The 20283-nt window shown below is 38.1% G+C and overlaps 1 protein-coding gene across 4 annotated transcripts in view; it reads left to right on the forward strand.

Moving 5' to 3' along the window:
- FAF1 (Fas associated factor 1) overlaps positions 1–20283 on the forward strand; it is a 174585-nt gene that overhangs the window by 8964 nt on the left and 145338 nt on the right. For 2 of the 4 annotated variants that reach the window (XM_075155797.1, XM_075155793.1), the window contains one exon: positions 8698–8766. Coding sequence is in view for 3 of the 4 variants with exons in the window: in XM_075155793.1 (XP_075011894.1) it covers positions 8698–8766 (69 nt within the window). In the remaining variant the exon portion in view is untranslated. Of the gene's footprint in view, positions 1–4082; positions 4147–5595; positions 5769–8697; positions 8767–20283 lie in introns of those variants that run through there. The other 2 variants (XM_075155794.1, XM_075155795.1) reach the window with 2 other exon arrangements.

Here is a 20283-nt window from a genome sequence, read left to right on the forward strand (position 1 = left end):
TGTGGCCCATTCCTTGTGGTCCTGTTCTTTACCAAAAAAACCACGAGTGTTTGTGGAATGTTGAATAAAATATTTCTTGCATGGATTAATACTCCTCCTTTGTGTGCTTATCTCGAAAGTGGCTTTTATTTATTCTTTAGTTGTTTTTATGGTTGTATTGCTTTTGAGGCAATGAGGAGAAAGGAGATGACTGCAAATATCCAGTAAGCAAAAGTGTTTGTCTGACCCCTGCAGTTCTTTTCTGTTTTTCATCAGTTTTTGTTATATGATAATGTATAAGATACTGTAAGAGCAAAATGACTGTGATTCAGGAAGTCTTGGGGTTTTTACCTTCACTGAGATACTTCTATTAAAGTATTAAACAAGCACAGAAACTTTGGGATAATCCTAACTAAAGCATTTTGTATTTGTTGGGTAAAGGCTGTCTTCAGGAAAGACAAATGGGTTTAGTAGTCCAAAGTACTAATTAACGGGTTCTGACTTTTGTTTTGGTTTGTTTTTTAATTCAGTTTGAGCACTGCTCTTTGTATGTAGTGCATGTGGCTTAAACGCTAGAGCGTTAGCATGGGGCTTGGGAGACTAGGGTTCATGTCTTGGCTCAGCTCGTGGGCTTCCTAGGGATGTGCCTTCGTGGTATTCTGGAAGCAGAATTTGCTCCAGAGTCTTGAGAGTGTTCAAAGCCTGCTGGAAACCATTTGAAAGTGGTTAGCGTGGTGCCAAGTTAGCTAGTTCTGCTAAGAAGTGGTTAGAGCTTCATGCTACCAGTTTAGACTTTGTACCCTGCTTGCTTTGTTCAGAAGGCTTGCAGTCATCTCGGAGCATGGGCAAAGTTCACTCTTGTCTGCTTGGTAACTAATAGGTAGAAATGTCTTCTGTGACCTTCAGAAATACCATTTTTTCTTTTTTTACCCCCTATTCCTCCTGTAGCAAAGGGATTAATGCTTCCTTACTTTAGAGTTTTGCTTAAGGTGGTGCTTAAATAGTACAATGATGAAACTTGTAAATAGTTGGGGGTGGGAGTTGAAATGCATTGGGCAAAACTTTAGCCTGGCATATTTGCCTAAACCCTTTCTCAATTTCTGATACTGGTAAGTGTATTAGCTTGTTTTTGTTAAGCGAACAGCTGGTGAATCTGCTTAATTTTTACCAGATGGTCTTCTGAGTTATGTAAAAACAGAGAAGCATTCTTATCTCTTCATTTAGATGCTTGCAGTAGGTGACCTTTCAGTTTGTGTCTCAGTCGATATGCCTGGATGTTTTTTTAAAGTGTTTGTCTGAAACAGAAAGAAGTAAAAGTTAATTTAATAACCATGGATGACTCATAATAAGAACAGCCTCATTACATCAGTAGGGTTGTTGCAAGGTTAGAATGATAGGGGATGCCGCAGAGGGGCACGTATGTAGCTGGTGTTGCATTCTGTGGAGGTGGTCCTGAGATGGGACGTGAGGTGTCCTGAGGGGGGACTCTGGGAGGAGAAGAGCCGAGGTACCAAAAAAATCACAGTTGTGAGTGTCCGAATGTGCTGAATCTCTTGATAGCCCAGAGGGGAGTTACACGTGGATCCTAAATCTGATATTATGGTTCTAAAGCCTTTACTTGCTTGGGTGAGTGTATTGGTTTAACTTTACCTGGTTTTGGGGAACAAGTGTTACGCTTTGTTTCGGTTGCTTTGAGGTAATCACCATTGCAACAGTGTATGAGTGAATTTTCAAGAAAATTTTCTCACTTACTAATATGTCATAGGTGAATTAGTGTCCTAAAGCTTTCTGGGTTTGAGTAGGCCTCTAGCAAATACAATCTGGAGCTGCACTTGGCTGCTTTATAGACTTTTAATTATTATCTTTGATTACTGATCCATTCTCCTCATAATGGATGGGAAAAGGAAGCAAGGTACTGTGTTTCACTCTAGAAGCAGGAAACTTGGGGTTGGGTTGTTTAAAAATCCTACATCCAGAAACCTGATTTTTATTAGGAATGCTTTGAAAGGGAATTACAGATTCTTCTAGTAGAAGTAGTAGCCACGTAGTGGGCAGCACTAGTATGCCAGGAGACTGAGGGAAGCCATTCTTCCCCTCCACTCTGTACTGGTGAGACCACTACTACTAGGAGTACTGTGTCCGGTACCAGTGCCTCCATTGACAACGTGGAGCAAGTCCAGTGGAGGGCTGCCTAGGTGTGGAGGAGGCTGGAGCGTGTTTTGTGAAAGGTGAGGTTCAGGGAGCTGAGGTTGTGTGGCCTGGAAGAGAAGGCTAACGGGGGATCTAGTTGTTGTCTCAACTATACAGTCGGTGACAGCAGACAGTATAGAATCAAATTTCTCTTGGAGTTGTACAGTCCGAGAACGAGAGGCAGTAGATACAGGTTACAGCAAGGGAAATTATAATTAAATATAAGGAAAAAAATTTTCCCAGTGAAGGTGGTGAAGCACTGGAACAAGCTGCCCAGAGAGGCTGTAGACTCTCTGTCTTTGGAGATACGCAAGCCTGACAGGAAGCTGAAGTGTGTCTGTGAACTGATCTGTCCGGTTGTAATTGAAGAGGTGAATAAAACAGCAAACTAGATTTTGGTTATATTGGAGGGGAAGTATGGAAGGAGATAAGCAATATCCTTTTGCTATATCTCATGTGCTATTAAGAACAGCTCTTGAGTTTTTTTTGTTTTTAAGCTGCTGACCTGGAGAATTCAGCTGTCCTTCTGAGCAGGTTAGTGGCCTGTACTCAAAAAGAGTTTTCCATGCTCCTCGTCTCTCTTATCTTTTGAAGAGTAAGTTACTGAAGGGATAGTGAATTGATTTTAATAATGTTTGTTCTTTGCCAGCGTTTCTGCTTTCTCTTTAAAACCTCATACATCTTTATGGAATAGCGTTACCTCTAGTTGCACTGCTGTATCTAGTGATAAAAATTTATTGAGTACTTTCAAAAGTAAGCATTTCCTAGGGTGCTATCTGTGCGGTTGCAGTGGATGGAGATGTATTGATGCTGGCTTCTTGGGGTTTTGTAGGAGATCCCAAAAGGTGAAAGCTTTTCTTCCTAGGTGATCTCACCTGTTGAGTCTTGTGGTGCCTTAATGTAGTTGTTTCTTTGGGCATTGTAGTTTTGTATAAATATTAAAAAGATGGACTGAGCTACAGTTGCAACAAAATGCTGATGGCAGAAAGCTCTTTTCCTCTTTTTCATCCAGCACAGGAAAATCTGTATCAGCTGTTTCAATGTCTGAGGATTGGGCATCAGATTGAATCACAGTAGCTTAGTCTTATTCTGAGACAGATGGATGTGATATTAGCGAGAGGGAAGAAGTCTGTAGTTGACAACTGGTGTGGCTCTACCCTGGAGATCAGTTGTCTGAGTTTGTTGCTGTTCTGGGTACTTGGAGCTATGGCTCCAGTTTTATCCTTTTGGTTATGTGGACTGAGCATGGTGCCTGTGTTTGCATCTGCTCTAAATTACTGCAGGAGACTACAGCTGAGGATGTTAACTGCAGAGTGCATGTGGAGATTAGTTAGGCACAAAGTGAGATTTTTTTTCTAGCTGACTTTTACAGGAGAGAGTGGTGCACAGTGTAATTCACAGCCACGTGTCTGCCTGATTTTAATGGGCCTGAACCTGTTGTGCAAAATGTTTTAGGCTAAAGCCCAGTTTGGGTTAGCTTAGAGATGGTCCCTGTTTGGAGTAAATATAGCTACTGTTGGTAGTCAAAGGAAATACGCAATTTTCAACAAAAAAGTTGAGAGGCAGACTTCTAAGTCCTCCATATCCAGCTACGGGCTGTTAGGCTGAATGAAGTCTTCTGGATACTTTTGACTGCTGCATTTTGCCTTGGCGAGAAGGGAAATGGTGCCACAGGTGAGATAAATTCTGCCTTGCTGCCAAATACCATTTGCTCCCAGCTTCTGTGCAACAACTGCCACCCACTGTCTGTCAGGGCAACAGTAGCCTGACTCTGTATTTGAGTCAGCAACAGCTGTTTGTTGCTTTCCCAGCTTTTGCAGAAGTAACAGCCCGGCTCTCTGTGTTGGGAGCAGCAGTTGTCCCTTCCAGCCTCGCTGTGTAACAACTGCCTGGATCTCTGCAGCAGGTGCAGGAGGAGCATTTTCAACGGCAGCTGCTGCCAGATGGGGAAGTCAGCTGCTTTCCTGTGATGTGGAGGTAGGCTAAAGCCTGTGCTGTGGAGGTGGGGGGGTCACAGAGGGTCTCAAAACCCAGATCCAGCTGTTACGGCTGCCGGGGTCAGACCACCCTGCAAGGGATTTAGAAGAGCAAGTCTGTCATCCTGCATTATGGCTTTCTGGAAGCACCTCCTAGGTTTGTCTTGAATGCCTTGAAGTCTGTCTGCCCTCCGACTTTTCTTCTACTGAATTGTTTCCTCAGTGACTACTTTGCTTCTTTTATGTAACAGTGATTAAGGTTACCGTGCCAGTTAAATAGGACCCCTAATGGTTAGCTGAATCTTTCCACTAAGGTGATGGTTAATCTGGGAAGCTACCTGAAAAACATTTGGAGAAGCATTCTGAAATTTTATTATATGCAAATCTAAATCTGCCTGGTGGAAACACTTACCTGGCCTGGAAGAGCAGGATGCTAAGAAAGTTGTTTTAACATTCAATAACTTTATATTCAGAATCTGAGTTTATGCATTCAGTGCAAAACAATAGTTTTCTCATCTTCACATTAATTTTCCTCTTGTGTGGTCTGAAAAAAAACACAGAAGAGACTGCACAGTCTCTGGAGCTGGAGTTGCTGTGAAGGGCGAAAATGCTATCCTAGATTTAGAGGAAATGCAGGGAGGAGGAGGAACAACAACTTGTTCTACCTTTTCTTCCCCCTTGTCCTTCAAAAAAAATTCTTTGGTTTCTTTTTGATGTGTGAAGGTTTACAAATCGGTGAGCCTTGAAGGTTTTACCTTTACTGTGGTGGTTTGTTTCTTTCAGTTTGATGACTTAGAGGATGTGCTGGTTGTTGATTGAATCAAGAGTTAGTAGTATTCTGGCAGGAATTTTCTTCTAAAATATTTGATGCCTTTTATTAAGTAGGTCTCATGAAAATAAAGCTGAATAAAATCTGTGAATCAAAAAAAAATTTCTTCTCAACTAGTATCACTTTACTTGCTTAGTAACAAAGATGGGTTTTTGCATCTTTGGAGCTCATCGACTTTGCTATATTTTGGAGGGTTTTTTTTTTCTGTTTCTGTGCAAAGCTAACATGATCCCCCCCCTCCAATTATTTTTTGATTGTTTCTTGCTTGGGTAGAATGAAAGACATAAAAATGAGCAAAAAAACTTTATGGAAACCCTGTGACTTTTAGTCTGCCTTCCCAAAAAAGTAAGACATACAGGCTTATGGTACCCAGGTGTCGCCACAAATAACTTTTGAATCCCTGGATTCACACCAGTTAAATTCTTCCAAATTTCATTAAAATACAGCCAGGTAACACGGAAAGAAGTCTATCAAAAGAAGCCCTAATAAATATTACAGCCATAGGAAAAACTTACATCATCCCTTGCAATTAGGGATGAGACACAAACCCACGAGGAACCAGACTTTGTTAGTTTTGTGGCTCACAGAACCTGCTGGTTTCCTGTGTGTGTTTCCCTACAGAAAACAAGCACAAGCAGTCCAGGTTGTTCTGGGACTAATCTGCCGCTCCAGAAGTCCTTGACGTCACTTGCCAGCTTGCCAGTGAGGGACGACTACCTGTCTTGTGTGCTTACTTTCTTAGGGAAAATTCAAGAGGTGCAAACCAGATGATTTTCTTGAATTCATCTTGCATGGTATGCAGTTAAACAGAAACAAATTTTTTTTTTTTTTTTTTTTGGGTCTTGCTGATGTTTAGACCAGTGATGGATCGTGACTTGAGGCAGGGATTTGTATATGGCAATGTGTGGTGTCTAAATCAATTCTCCTCCTTCATGTTGAAATGTTATTCTGAAAAACATTAGTTTGCTGCAACTGTGACGTTAACAGGGTGTTTTATGGTTACATCGATAAGTAGCACTCATTCATTCATTGTTGTCATTCAGGAATGTTTGTTTTCTGTTTTATTGACAACTAGCAAAAATAGTCCATCTGGAAAGTGAAATCTTAGTTTTAGAACTCCTCAGAATTAAATGACTGTAAAAATGGTCCATGGGTTTTCAACAAAACTGCTTTCTCTGGCTATTAAGAATTCTGATGGTTTTAAAATTTTTAGTCACTGTTTATACCTGTCTGTTCCTTTACCCCAATGACTCTGCATTGCTAAGAGGGAAAGAGCAGGGTTCTATTTTAGATTGTAAATCACCAACAAGATGATTTAGGAAGGATGCAGACATACAAGTGAATTAGTTGCTTAATTACTCTGCCTCTGCTGTGATGAGGTAACTCCTTTCACTGTGTGCTCTGGCAGAAGGGTAAGCTAATTTTGTTTATCTCAAAACAAAAGTATGCCAAAGTGAGCTGAATTGATTTGGGGTTAGTATGGGCTAAGAGTGTGCATATGGACAGTTGCAAGTCAGCTGAGCTGCAGGGTGATACGGAAGAGGGAGCAACTAAAACCGGTATTTGAGCCCTGAATTCTAGGTACCCTCTCCTCAACTTCATCTGCACAGCCCAGGGTTGAAAACAACACATTGTTGGTCAGGTTCTTATTGTAGGTTGGAACACAACTTAGTTCTTAGGAAGGTCATGCAGAGTTTGCAGGGCTGATAAATGAGAAATAGTAACTCTTCACTTCTGTAATGACCAGATTTTTAAGCGTATTTCACTTAACTGTAAACAGAACCTCAGACTGTGACCTCTGCAAACCTTTTTCTCAAAGTAAGACTACTTTGCAGCAGAGCTGTCGACATCAATTTCAGTGGCAGGTTTATGGTAGTATGAACCCTCCTGTGATTTCAGAAATGATGAGCTCAAGCCCTGCACGCCTCAAACCTACCTGGCATAAGTGTATATAACCTTCACATTTGCTAGGGAATGTGTTAAAGTGTTGTCTCATTTTTAACTTCAGAAGCAACTGCAAGACGTAATGGAAGAGAAGGCAAAATGATGCTTCTGAAGAGCAAAAGTGTATTTTTAGAAACTTTTTAGCACTCCAGATGCAAAGTGGGTGAAATTCAGTATTAACACAACATGCTGTGAGCAACTGAAGAAATTTTGTCTTGTTCCAGAGAGAATCAATCTGGCCATGAGAGCATTGTGGATCAATAGAAACTGCTGCCTCCCCTGCGCAAAAAACCTTTAAAATGTTGTCTTGTGATCCTTGTGGTCCTCCAGACTGGTCCATTTTGTGTAGATGTACTGCATGCTTCATAAGCGTGGAATTCTTCAGTGTTGAATTTGGGAGGAGAGAATTGGCCTTGAATTTCTCTGTGATTTCTTTTCTACTTTTCATTTCTTCATTGTTGTAAATTGGGAGAAAAGTCAGAGCATGGAAAATATATGACCTGATGGCTTTTTACGTCTTGGGAGGAAAAAAGTGTCTGTTTCTGTGCCTAGCCCCCTTTTTCTCTTATCACATAAAGGAAAAACAGGACTATATATCTTTGGAATCAGGAAAACTGATCTGTTTGCTGCTGCTATATAACTCTGTATTATTACTGTTAAAAGGTTGGGGTTTTTTAATGTAGTTTTATAGAAACTTTATATAAACTTCTTTTTATATAACTGTACCATGGAGCAGAAGGAATATGATCATGTTTCAGATCTTGTAAAAGTCTGAACTCATCTTGTGTGCTGGAATACAGAGCATAGCTTTGATTAGGATGAAGGATAAATTCCAGAAAGAAACTTAACTGTTTCCATTTTTCCCCTCTGGTGAAATATATCTGATATCCTTCAATGTGAATGATAGCGAATATGTGGCAGAATGAGTAGCAATGCTCTGCCTGCTGAAGTTGAATAGTTGAAAAGGTATGGGTATCAAAAAAAGAAAGCAAGATGTTGCATCGAGGTTTTTGCTGAGTAGAGGTGCTCTCTTGTGTTTGGAATTAAGCTCAATTTACAATAACATTTTGTGTTATCACTAATTTAAAAATGCTATTGTATTAGATTTTTTGAACTAAGTAAAGCCAGAGTACAGGGCTAGAACAACATCCAAGCATTTTGTCTGAGAGGGAAACATTGCAAATGTTTCGTTGTATAGTCTTCGTTTTAAATAGTTTCACAAGGGGTGCTCATTTGTACATGCAGTAGTAAGATGGCACTTTGGCAATCAAAAATTCATACTTGCCACCTTCTTTTCCTCTTACACTGCACTGCGTAACACCCAGGGTGAGTAGGGGTATGAGATGATGGTGGAGGCAATAGGGTTTATATATGTGTTTCTGGCTTTAGAAAAATATTTCAGCCATCTCAAACATCATTTTAAGTATTTTTGTGCTCCCTTTTAAGGTAGTATGAGTGTTTCATAATTTTGAACATAGAATTCTCAAAACACCTTTATGGGACAGCACTATTGTCCTAATTTTACAAATAACTACTTTGTCTTGCTTCCCTAGGTGGCTTGCTCAAGGTTACACAAGAATCCTCTGGTGGAACAGGGAATTATATCCAAGTGTTTGATGTTTAAAACTTGAAACCTGATTTCTGGATTACCCTCTCCTAACAGAAATGAAAGACCTATACCTTTCCTGTCATTCTGCTGAAATTAATTAAATTTTAAGTATTAGTACTCTGATTTTGATCATGCTTTTAATTCTGTGTACTGCTTCTTTTTCTTTTTAGGCATGTACTGGTATTGAAAATATTGATGAAGCTATAACGTTGCTTGAACAAAATAACTGGGATTTAGTGGTGAGTATTCTAAGAAAATGACTTCATAGATCAACTTCATGTAACGGTGACATATCATCTTGCTGAGACAGCTATTGTCTTTATTTCGAATTTGTGTGTGTCTTCTATGGATAGGGCAAGCAAGTTATGTGCAGACTGTTTCTGGTCTGTTAAAGCCTCATTGCCAAGTTAACGCGATATTGATTTGTATATGCCCTGGTATACTCTGATTGTCTTCATGCCTTTTTGATTTGTTTCTTTTCCTTTAAATCAGTGTTTCATATTGTGTTTAGTTTCGCTTTTGGTTAATTGTATGCATAATTTTTGTAAGTAGTATAATTAAGGGTAGCATTTTTAGAAGACATCTTGTGTATACACACAAGATTTTTAAGGATTTAGGTGCCTGTAGAGAAATGAAAGGTAAAACAATCTCTTCAATCGTTCATATGCTTTTAGTTTAAAAATCAGATGGTTGCTCTTCTATTGTTAGTTGTTACGCAGAATTGAGTCAGAGATTAAGGCCATACCTTATTTAGATTTGGTGTTATCCAGACACAGTTAAACACAAAACAAAAAAACCAACAAACAAACTCATCCTAAAAAACCCCTATTGTCTATTTTGTAACAAGGTTCAACGTGCAGACAAATAGGAGGAAACCAATAAGACAAGCAAAACAGTCTTAGGTATTTTAAGACTCTGCATAGGATTATCAAGATAAATAAAGAAACTATTAATCCATTTTCTTAAGGTTTGAAAGTGTAAAATAGAACAAACAATTAAAAAGCAAGTGATCTTCCTTTAAACTGTTATACCTTTGATTTCCTCTTTTTTTTTTTTCTTTTCCAAATGAGTGATCTTTGGACAAGTCCAAATTATCAGAAAATTATTTTAAAAGATAAATAAATCAGATTTTCCAAGATTGACTATGGATACAGTTTCAACTGTTTGCCACATTGTGTTCCTAGCGTATTGTTTAGTGGTCTCTATGTTTTAATAATTTCAAACTAAATATCTCAAAGAGGTTAGGGTGGGTTTTTAAACTGAGTTTGTTAGAATGAATATTGTGTTTCTTTTAAGGCATAATGATTAAAATGACATATAATATTGTAACCTATTGTAAACAAACGCTATGTACTCCGAACACTTGAAATGAAATGTTTAAAATGAATGTTGGCCAAAGTATATGGAGTCTTTATTTTGCAACATGCCATGGTATAAGCAAGAATGAGACACCAACAAGCAAAAGGGAGCGCATGTCCTCAGTGTCTTCAAACAGAAAAACCCAAATGTATGTTGACAGAGTGGTATAGTTAAAAACATCTTTTGTCGTAGTAGTTTGTTGTGACTTAGCATGGGCCATTTTGAAAATTAAAGTGTTTATGGGAAGGCAAGGAATAGCCTTATGCATTCTGTTCAGGTTGTAAAGTTCTCAGTACAATACATTAAATCAGTTGGATGTGGTTTCGGGGGATTTGTAAATTGTAAATTATATGCTTTACAATAAATGCTTACGGGTGGGGTTGAATGAGAGAATTGCGATGAAAAATAGTAAGAACAACTAAGGGGATTTGTTTTGATTTTTCTTTTTCTTTTCTTTTGAGACTCCAGAACGAGCAAAAAGGAGAGTGAAGTATTTAAAGCTATGAGAATGGCTATGAGAATGGCTATGAGAATAGCTTTAAATACTTAATTTTACTGGTGATGATTAAATGATCTAGAACTAGAATATAGTGGGAAAAGAAGTAATGATCCAAAAATGCAAGCTTAAAAAAGGGCATATGGGAAGTAAGAAAGGAAAGAAAATTAGGGATGTAAGAGGTACTTCAGGAAAGTACATAGTTCTTGAAATGAAACAGAAGATGAATGAGGGGAGCGTCTATGAAAAGGAAATGGTAAGTTGTGGAAGAAAAAAAAATAAATTGGGGAGAGTAAAAGTAAAGAAGATGCCCTAAGAGTCTGTCATTAGTAGGACACTGGCTCCTTTTTATTAAAAGCAGCCTTCTTGTAAAAAAGGGAATGAAAACCAAATCATGCTAATCTAACAGGGAGTTAGAAGCAGAAGAGTGAAGAAAGAGGAGAGAAGACAAAAGAAATGTGAATGTAAGAAGAAAAAGAGTTGCTAGCTTGAGAGAAAATCAAACATCTCTTTGTTAGGCAAGGGATTTTAGCATTTCAAAAGTCAAAACACTACATGAAAAAAGGGTCACGACTTATGGGAGATGGAGCATTTTTTATTTTAAAATTAAAAGTGTATGGTCCATGTGTGGTGGGGTTTTTTGGGGTTTTTTTATACCTTTGATTCAGTAGTCAAGTATAGATTCAGTGCCAAGAAATTGGGAAGGAGGGAAGGCTTTGTTTGATTGAACCAAAAGGTCTTGGAGTTTTTTAGCCGAGACGAAAAATTTAAAAAATCCTTTTGCTTGGCACTAAATATTTCATTCAACACAGAACAAAACATTTTTTTGGATTTTTAAAGAGAACAAAACTTGTAGGACTTAGTTCAAAAATCATGAAGACAGTAGTGAAGTAGTGATGATTTTGGTAAGGATTCCTCTATCATCCTTTGACCACCAATCTGTTAAGTAAACAGGAAAAACATCATTGCTGTCTTCTCTAATTTCACTTAGTTTTGTCCGTCTTATTCAGAGGCTTATTTCAAGTTCAAGTTTTTGATAAACATGACCTGAATTCATAGATTGGGGATGAGCACTTTTTATGACAAATGTATCTTTGTTTAAAAAAGAAGAAATTAAACCCATTCTATAGTGATTTTACAGCTCTAACGTAAAGAAGTAGTAGTAAAATCTAGTCATACAGGGGTTCAGGCTTTTTTTTGGGGGGGTGTTTTTTTGATTTTGTTTTTTTTAAAACGTGGATTCCTTTACTTCCATGATTTTGGAAGTAAAATCAGAGCTCTGGATTTGATCAGGAAAGCTTCTGTGAAGCACCCAGAGTAATACGAAGTAGAAAGCTAAGCAAGTCCCATTAGGATGTGATCAGCCTAAGTTCAGGGGCACTTTTGCAGCATTAGGGAAAAAACAAAAACCTAAATTAAGGAAGTTCTTGTCTCAGAACAGATTGCTTTCTTGCTCTTCATTCATTCATTCTTGCTGTCTGTATCTGAATTCCATTTTCCTGTTTGGGGAAAAAAGTTGTGCACTATCAGAGGCTGTGGTAGGGACCCAGGTTGAAGATTCCCTCGAGTACCTATTGCTTCTTGAACTCTATGAGACTCAACTCAAGGGCGTTGTTATTCCTCTGGGACTTCAGCCAAAACAACCAAGAGCAAGTAGTCCTGGTGAGTTGGAAAGCAGAAGGATCCCAAAACAGAAACAGCGAAGTACTTACTGAGATGGGCTGACAGAGAAGTACATCAGAATGCCCAGAGACAGCAGAGGTTATATAGTTCACAAAACAAGTTTCTAATGTCATGCTACAAGTACTATCTTTTTGTGTAAGCTTTTTTGAGGATTTCTTTGTTTGCGCTGATGCAATATTCCTGCTGCTTATTTTCTCCATACTTTTTTTTTCTTGCTAATAAATATTAGTATCAAGGGTTAAAATGTCACCAATGTCTTTCCTGTTACTTCAGTGAGTGTTACTGTGTTTTATATCTTTTGGACATTTGGTCTTACCTTTAAACAAAGCCAAACCTGAGTGAAGTGTAAGGAACTCCTTTCTTGGTTTAGTTTTTCTAGTAGCCACTTATGGTTTTTTTAAGAATTCATCTGAATTATTTTTTTCTTTTCAGTTTAGAACTGCAACATCAGCTTTCTATTTTTGAACTTTCAGAGATTACTCATTATAAGTCTTCATGTCTATTCCTCTGTATGGGATACTTTAAGGCAACATAAACTGCCATTGATTTATCTTCGACTTGGAACTAAATAAATCGTATTTAAATATCTCAGAGTTGCATATGTTTTATAATGTTCAAATCATGTTTGTAGCTGTTTGAAGTGATATAGGAAACTGTCTTTCATAAATGTTTGGTTGCTAGGCTTTGTTCAAGTGTTTAAGATCAAATTGATCATGAGAGTGCTGCAGAGGAATTCAAATGCAATAACAGCGTATAAATTGCTTGGTGGGATCATGAAGTCTAATCTTGCCAATAATTAGTTCCCCACTGTTGCATATGACTTGGCCTTTGTGGTGGTCTGCTGCATATATAGCAGCTTAGGTTTTTTTCTGTATTAGAACACTATAGCCTAATTACTTACTATAGGCTTATTATAGGCCGAGCAATGAAATGTTACAGATGTTCTGTGAGATACAGAAGATCAAAATAGATAATATAATGATCTCTTCAGGCCTTCATCTTTATGAAACTGTTCTGCAATAAACGGATCCAGCAACTCTCTTAAGCCTGCCAGGATTGCTGATATGTTATTTCCTGAGTGTCATTTCTTTAGATCTATTAATTTACAATCATTTTTAACATCTGAGGAAGCAAAACCTAGGAATTTCTGTCTGTTGTAAAATCTGATGGTTTCACGGCTTGCCCATTTAACTATGGCCTTTTGTTTTGGCGTTTGAAGGTAAGAATGACAGTATAAATGTATCTTAAACTTTGTGTAAAGACAATAAAACGAAAGTATGAAAAATCGCAACTGTGTGCCTTTTGAAATGTTTCTGATGATGGTACAAATTTAAAGGAAATGACCCATTAATGTACTTCTTGACCCTATGCAATATGGACCTTCGTATATATGAGGTTATTACATAGGTAATAGCTCTTTGTTCTTCTGATATCAAATGCTTGTATCTGGGCATAAAACTTGGTCTCCTATACCTTTCACAGATTTAATGAAAAACTCAAAATCGTTCCTATACAGTATAACTTTATATTCTGTACTGGTTATCAGAACAGGATTTTTGAATAAAAAGCAGGGTTCACCATGCTTAATTTTCTACTTTTTCCAGTATCACCATTTCTGTTGTTACTCCTGTTCACTGGTTTATAAAATTTTTTTTTTCATGTCTTTTCCATTAGACATTGTAATGTAGGTACTGCTTAACATCACTTTAAGAAGAAAATAAATTTCATCAAAATAAAGGGGGGGGGTTTATCCCATATTCACTTCACTATAAATTTGTATAATGATTATTAAAAAAACCCAAACAACTTTTTTATTTTCAAAATATATTCTTAAAATTACCTTTGTGCCTTCCTGCTATACTTGGTTTCGTTATTCTGTATTCTGGTGGAGGCTCAAAGCACAGTGTAACTTCAGTAAAACCAGCAGTTTAGTGCACCTGGAAATGTGATGACTTGCAGTTCCTGTCGTACACAGCTTCCAAGAATCGGCTGACAAAAAGCCTTTCTATACCTTGGAAAGAGAAAATTGTATATTCTGAACATATGTTTTTGTAAAGTTTCGACTCTCAATTATAATTTTTTTCTTTTCAATGGATAACTTACACAGAAGATTGGACAGGCTGGATCGATGGGCCGAGGCCAACTGTATGAGGTTCAACAAGGGCAAGTGCCGGGTCCTGCACTTCGGCCACAACAACCCCAGGCAACGCTACAGGCTTGGGGAAGAGTGGCTGGAAAGCTGCCCAGAGGAAAAGGACCTGGGGGTGCTGGTTGACAGCCGGCTGAACATGAGCCGGCAGTGTGCTCAGGTGGCCAAGAAGGCCCACGGCATCCTGGCCTGTATCAGAAATAGTGTGGCCAGCAGGAGTAGGGAGGTGATCGTGCCCCTGTACTCGGCACTGGTGAGGCCGCACCTCGAATACTGTGTTCAGTTTTGGGCCCCTCACTACAAAGAAGGACATTGAGGTGCTGGAGCGTGTCCAGAGGGAGGGCAACAGAGCTGGTGAAGGGTCTGGAGAACAAGTGTTATGAGGAGCGGCTGAGGGAACTGGGGTTGTTTAGCCTGGAGAAGAGGAGGCTGAGGGGAGACCTCATCGTGCTCTACAACTACCTGAAAGGAGGTTGTGGCGAGGTGGGGGTCAGTCTCTTCTCCCAAGTAACAGGCGATGGGATGAGAGGAAATGGCCTCAAGTTGCGCCAAGGGAGGTTGAGATTGGATATTAGGAAAAATTTCTTCACCGAAGGGGTTGTCAAGCATTGGAACAGACTGCCCGGGGAAGTGGTTGAGTCACTACCCCTGGAGGTATTTAAAAGACATGTTGACGTGGTGCTTAGGAACTTAGTGGTGGACTTGGCAGCGTTACGTTAACAGGTGGACTTGATGATCTTAAAGGTCTTTTCTAACCTAAATGATTCTAAGATGAGTTTTTTTTTGCATCTCGCTGTTTAAAACCTCTTAAAAAATAGTGATAATTTGTCAGAGAGGATTTTTTTAAATGTAAGTACCCATTTTGTTTATATATTTATATTTACTTCTATGTAATGTTTGTCTTTTGGAAAGAAAGAAGTAAAAAAACCCCAAACAAACAAAAACATTGAACTGAGAAAAATGAGCTAGGGCTTTACAATTTTTCTTTTTTTATTTTTGTTGGAGGTGCCAGTTTAGATGGGATTCCTAGGCAGAAAATTTGCCATTGGCTCTTGACAGTTACCAACAATCAGTTATTCGTATCTTTTATTGCTTTGTAACCATTAAGTTAGGTTTTTTTTTGTTATAATGTGTAGTAAATCTCCATACAAGTTGGTAAAAACGAATACACTAACGATGTCTTTTGTTTCTTTTTCTAACTGGTTTGCCCTGCAAAAGCTTTGATGTGGTATCTCTTTGTCTGTTTTTTTGATCAATTTGAATTAGTCTGCCTCCAGAAACTAGGTGATTAATTTGTTTGGCACAGGGCCATTTCTTTTCCTTAAACGTGGGACAGTATTGTCATATGTTTAGCAGCTCTCTTGTTTCATTCCAAGCGGGCTGTATTTCAGTGGCTGGAGATCCAGGACTACACATTATGGTGATCGTGTTCATCACATTGGCCCCTTTTATCTTGTATCATTGACCTGCTGTTTTCTTTACTTCAGAGTGGCATACTGAATATGGCATACATTTGACAGCACTCACTATGGGACTAGTGAGAAGTTCATGGTGTGCTCTTCTCATTAGGACTAGATCTGGGGGATTTTCACTGTTAGCAACTCGGACTTATCTGTCTATTAATAACATTCTCCCTTTGGTCAAATGAACAGTCACATCTGCCTGTGGGAACCAGAGGTTTGTATTCCTTTTTTTTTAAGGAGCTTTTAAAGTTTTATTTTAGGCAGGTGTCCCCTTCTGGATCTTGGTGTCTTGTCGAAAATGTTGTTGTTAGCTCAGTTAGTTTATGCGCGCTGTTACTGCACTGAGTAGCCCGGACAGCATTCAAAATCCTGCTGCCAGCAGAGCTAAGGAAGAAGGAAGCTCCAAGTTAAGTAATGACAAGTAATGTCGGCGGACGGGCATCCCGCTGGTGCAAGCGTCCTGTGGGCACGGTGCTTGTTCTCCAGGAAATACAGGAGTTGCAGGTTTCTTGTGTGTCCAACTGCAGCATTAATCTCTCCTAGTAGGACACAATTAAATTGTATGCGAACTTTTGTTTTACAAGGGACTGCAGAAATCCCTTTTGCAAGTCTTTAATGTACTTTCTGTTAAATTAGGGATCCCTGCTTGCAAAAATCGTTTGATTTCTCATTATTTGTATTTCCAGCTTTTTTGCAGCTCCCAAAGTGACACATTCTGTGTCTTTGAGTAAGCTCAGATGCATGATGTGTATTTTATGCAGCTGGGTGGTAGAAAAGATGACTAGATAATTCTTAAAAAAACTATGATTATTAAATTAATTGTTTTTATTTACTTTTGAATGCCTTCATCTTAGGTAAAACAGATGTTTCCTTTTTGTATATTTTCTACATTGAAGACTGTATGAAATGTGCAGATCTATAGGCAGTTGTAAGCATGGAATGGCTTTCCACATAGCTGTATGTACATTCATCTATTAAAAAAAAAAACCAAACCAAAAACCAAAGCCAAACACTACCACTAATACACGTGGAAGAAATGAAGATTCTTTACTTACAGAATGCAGGATAAGAGTGCTGCTTTGCCACCTCAGTAATGTGCTTGAAGGAAGGAAGACTATCTCTGCTAACATGAAGGTAGCCCAGTCTTCATGGTCCTTCCAAATCCCAACTACTTTCTTCTAAGTCTTTTAATAAGGGCAATAGTTGATACTTCAGATGATGTGGGAATGTGTTCAATATATTGTCATTTTACATGACTTCGACGAGAGCACAGACTGCAATTCATACTGTTGTGCTTTGCATCAGTCTTGGTCTGTTGCCTGCAAGTGGTCTGTTAGACATCAGAAAGTGGTCAATAGAGCAACTACAGTTTAAAATAAAATGGAGCAAACCCAATAAAAATGTCATATACGTGTTCTGACACATGCAAGCAAGGAAACAAACATACTAAAGGCAGAATAAAAGTAGCAAATGTCTAACTTGTGTGCTCTAAACTTTTGATTGTTTTGAATAAAACTATTTTATTACATAGGTTGGTCCCTTGGATTTTTTGTCAAAAAAACTTAGGTGGTCTTTGGATTTGTTTTCTCATTTGGATGACCCTTTGCTCTTTCAAAAGAGGTTGAGAAACACTGCTAGATCATGTTAACATCGCCATATCTTGTGATTTTTATAAGGAAACCCATGAAAGCTGTAATCAGCGCTGTAGGTGCTGATATTGTGTAAATATCCAAGAATCTCAGTTTCACAGTGTTCCCCCTGTAAAGGAAGAGGCTGGGAAGGGGGCAGTGTCTGGCTTGTCTGTTGAGAAAGATTTGAAAACTGAAATTGTTTTCCTCATCTGTAGTCTGCTATCCCAAACTTTCCATGGATCTTGCCTGGCACTATTCAGGTACAAAAAAACCTCTCAAAATGCACTTTACACCAACAAATAATAGCCAAATCGTGTGCTAGACCCAGAGGGACATTTGGTTTCTTCAGTTTATTTCTGTCTTTTTCTTTTTTTGGTCCTAAGGCAGGTGAATGTGTGAAAAATAGAAACTCTTCTTCCCCCACCCCTGAGCAAATTACTGTGTCTCCTTACCAGGGCAAAGCCTTGTCTGAGAAAGATTATTTGGGAATTTGGTGAAAACAGTTTTAACTTCTTTAAAATGTTCCTGAAACATGGTGCTTATTTCACGGAAAAAGTCTTGAAAGCCTCAGCGCTTTCATTGTGGAAAACTGGTGCTGCGCAGTGTCATTCTCGTCTCCTTTTTTCAAGGCACTGCTAAAATTCTAACGTATTATAAAATTACTATTTGTTTAGTAGGTGACTAACTGTATTTAGGGCTCATTTTGGTCTACCATGTTTAAACAGATTGAAGCCAAGGGATGTACAGTTTACAACTTTGTGGAAACCATGAATTAGGGTTAAATACATGAATTATTTTGTCCTTCAATTTGAAGTTTGGGAGGATGAAAAAACTGATAGCTCTCAAGGAGGTAGGGTTTTCTTTTTATTTAAGGCAGTTAAGGGTCATGGCTTTAAAGGTGTTTTCTTCAGTGCTGTTTCATACATGCTTTGCAGTTTTGTTGATTCATCAGAAGGGACTAATTCTCACATTGCTGATTGAAGGAGGGTGTAATGGGGTAAATATTTTTCCCACGGGATAAAACTGGTATAGCTTGGGCAAAGTGTCTTCTAGAGGAACACCCTTTTGTTCCTGTTAAACTGGAATAATTCTTCAGTATTTGTGAAGAAATCCGTATCTGCCACCCCTTCACAATTTTGGCAAATGTAATGGTTACTTTGCAATATAGCAGATAGTTTTCTAGACACTAAGGGGATTATGTTAATCTAAAATAGTTTATTTTGTTTCATAACTATTGATTTTAATCTTTCTAATAGAAAAAGCCTGCTTTATTCACTGGAGGATAATAAAGGAATTGTGATTATGTGTTTTATGGCTGTATTTTGTAGCCATGTGGCTGTGATGATGCATATGAAATTTTAATGTCTGGCCACAGAGACAGCTGAGTAGATTTTTAGATATAACTTTTCTGTCAGCATTATAAAGTAATACAAGTGGTGTGTCTCCTTTCCAAATAACAGATGAAATTTAGTTCCTTAAGAAATGAGCTCCTTTACTTAAGTTTTTCTTGCATAGTAATCAAACAAGGAATGGGACTAATAAATTTAGATTTCTGGTACATGGAAAAAGGCTCTTGTTTCTTATAATAGAGAGTTTTTTGTGTTCTGAGAAGAACCAAAAAGCGGCACCTGAGATCACGATAGTGCCTAATGGTATTGTAGCTATATGCAGGCATTATCCACTCGCCTTACATTTTACAAATACTTATTTTCAGAGACTTGTACCTCTGTATTGGCAATTTCTATGAAGATTGCTTAGCATTAATTTATCCTGAGACATCCACATTTAAGAGCAAATTTCTAAACTATATTAATAGTGAAGTGGCTAGTAATGAGGTATCTAAAAGTAGTTTGTAGTATGTTACTCTGTGACTAAGTTGAACTGGAAATTGCATACGTCTTATAAACGTGTTTGACAAGTGATTAATCTGTCATGAAGTCATGCTGGGAATGTGTAAGTCGGAAAAATATGAAGTAAATTAAATAATTTGAGAACCAGCATCTGTGCCAATGCTGTGACTGTTTTGCAAGTGAACCTTAATTGTCAAAAATTCTACCACAGAAGCCAGGAGTTATCTAGACCCATCAGGCTTTCAAAGCAGAGTATTTTAAAAATGGATTTACTTACAGTACTGTTGAATATCTTAACAGTTCTGACCTATTTTATTTAAATAAACTCTCCTTAGCTGGTCTGGGAAGACCTGGCTTGCTGCAGTACCAGCAATATAGCGTAGGCTGTCGAGAGGTATGAGGAGAAGTACTGTGAGGCAAGTTGTAGGTTACATTCTTTGGAAATGGACTTTCTGGTTTCCAAACTCTTAAGCAAAATCTTGCATAATTATTCTTTTATTATTTATTAGTGATTAGGCAGTCTGCTGACTATGGCTAGGCTAATTTGAAAACTGTCATATAAGATGTTTCACGTTATTACACCTTTTCAGTGAAGGGGCCTTAGTCTGTAGGCAGTATTTCTAGGACTTTTTGAATTATCTTGTGTCCTGAGATTTTATCCCTGTTCTATCTTTTTAGTACTTGCTAAGAGCTAGTATGTTATAGCAAAGAGTGATTTTTAAAAAATTTATTTATTTATTTATTTATTTTTAAGGCTAAACAAAAATTATGTTGTTGTGGGGTAGCTATCCCCAACCTGTATGTTTTAGTGTTGTTCAAATTTACATGAAATAATTAGGAGAGGGGTAGAAGTGTGAGAATTCAGTACATAGGGTTTTTTTTTCAGGCATAGCCTTTGTTTTTTCTCCTGCCGTCTAGCTTAATGTTTTAAGGAGTAATGAAACACGTTTTGATATCAAGCATAAGCATTCCTTTCTGTTAAGTTAGAAGGTGAAGCAGTATTAGTGTAAAAAGTTGTGACGTTAATGACTAAGGCCAAGGTAACTATACATGTGTGTCAGAAAGTAGCAGACAGATCACGGTCTACTCTTCTCCCGTTCTATGTGAATGAGTTTTGAGTGGATA

The sequence above is a fragment of the Calonectris borealis genome, chromosome 8 (genome assembly GCF_964195595.1).
Source record: "Calonectris borealis chromosome 8, bCalBor7.hap1.2, whole genome shotgun sequence".
Taxonomy (NCBI): domain Eukaryota; kingdom Metazoa; phylum Chordata; class Aves; order Procellariiformes; family Procellariidae; genus Calonectris; species Calonectris borealis.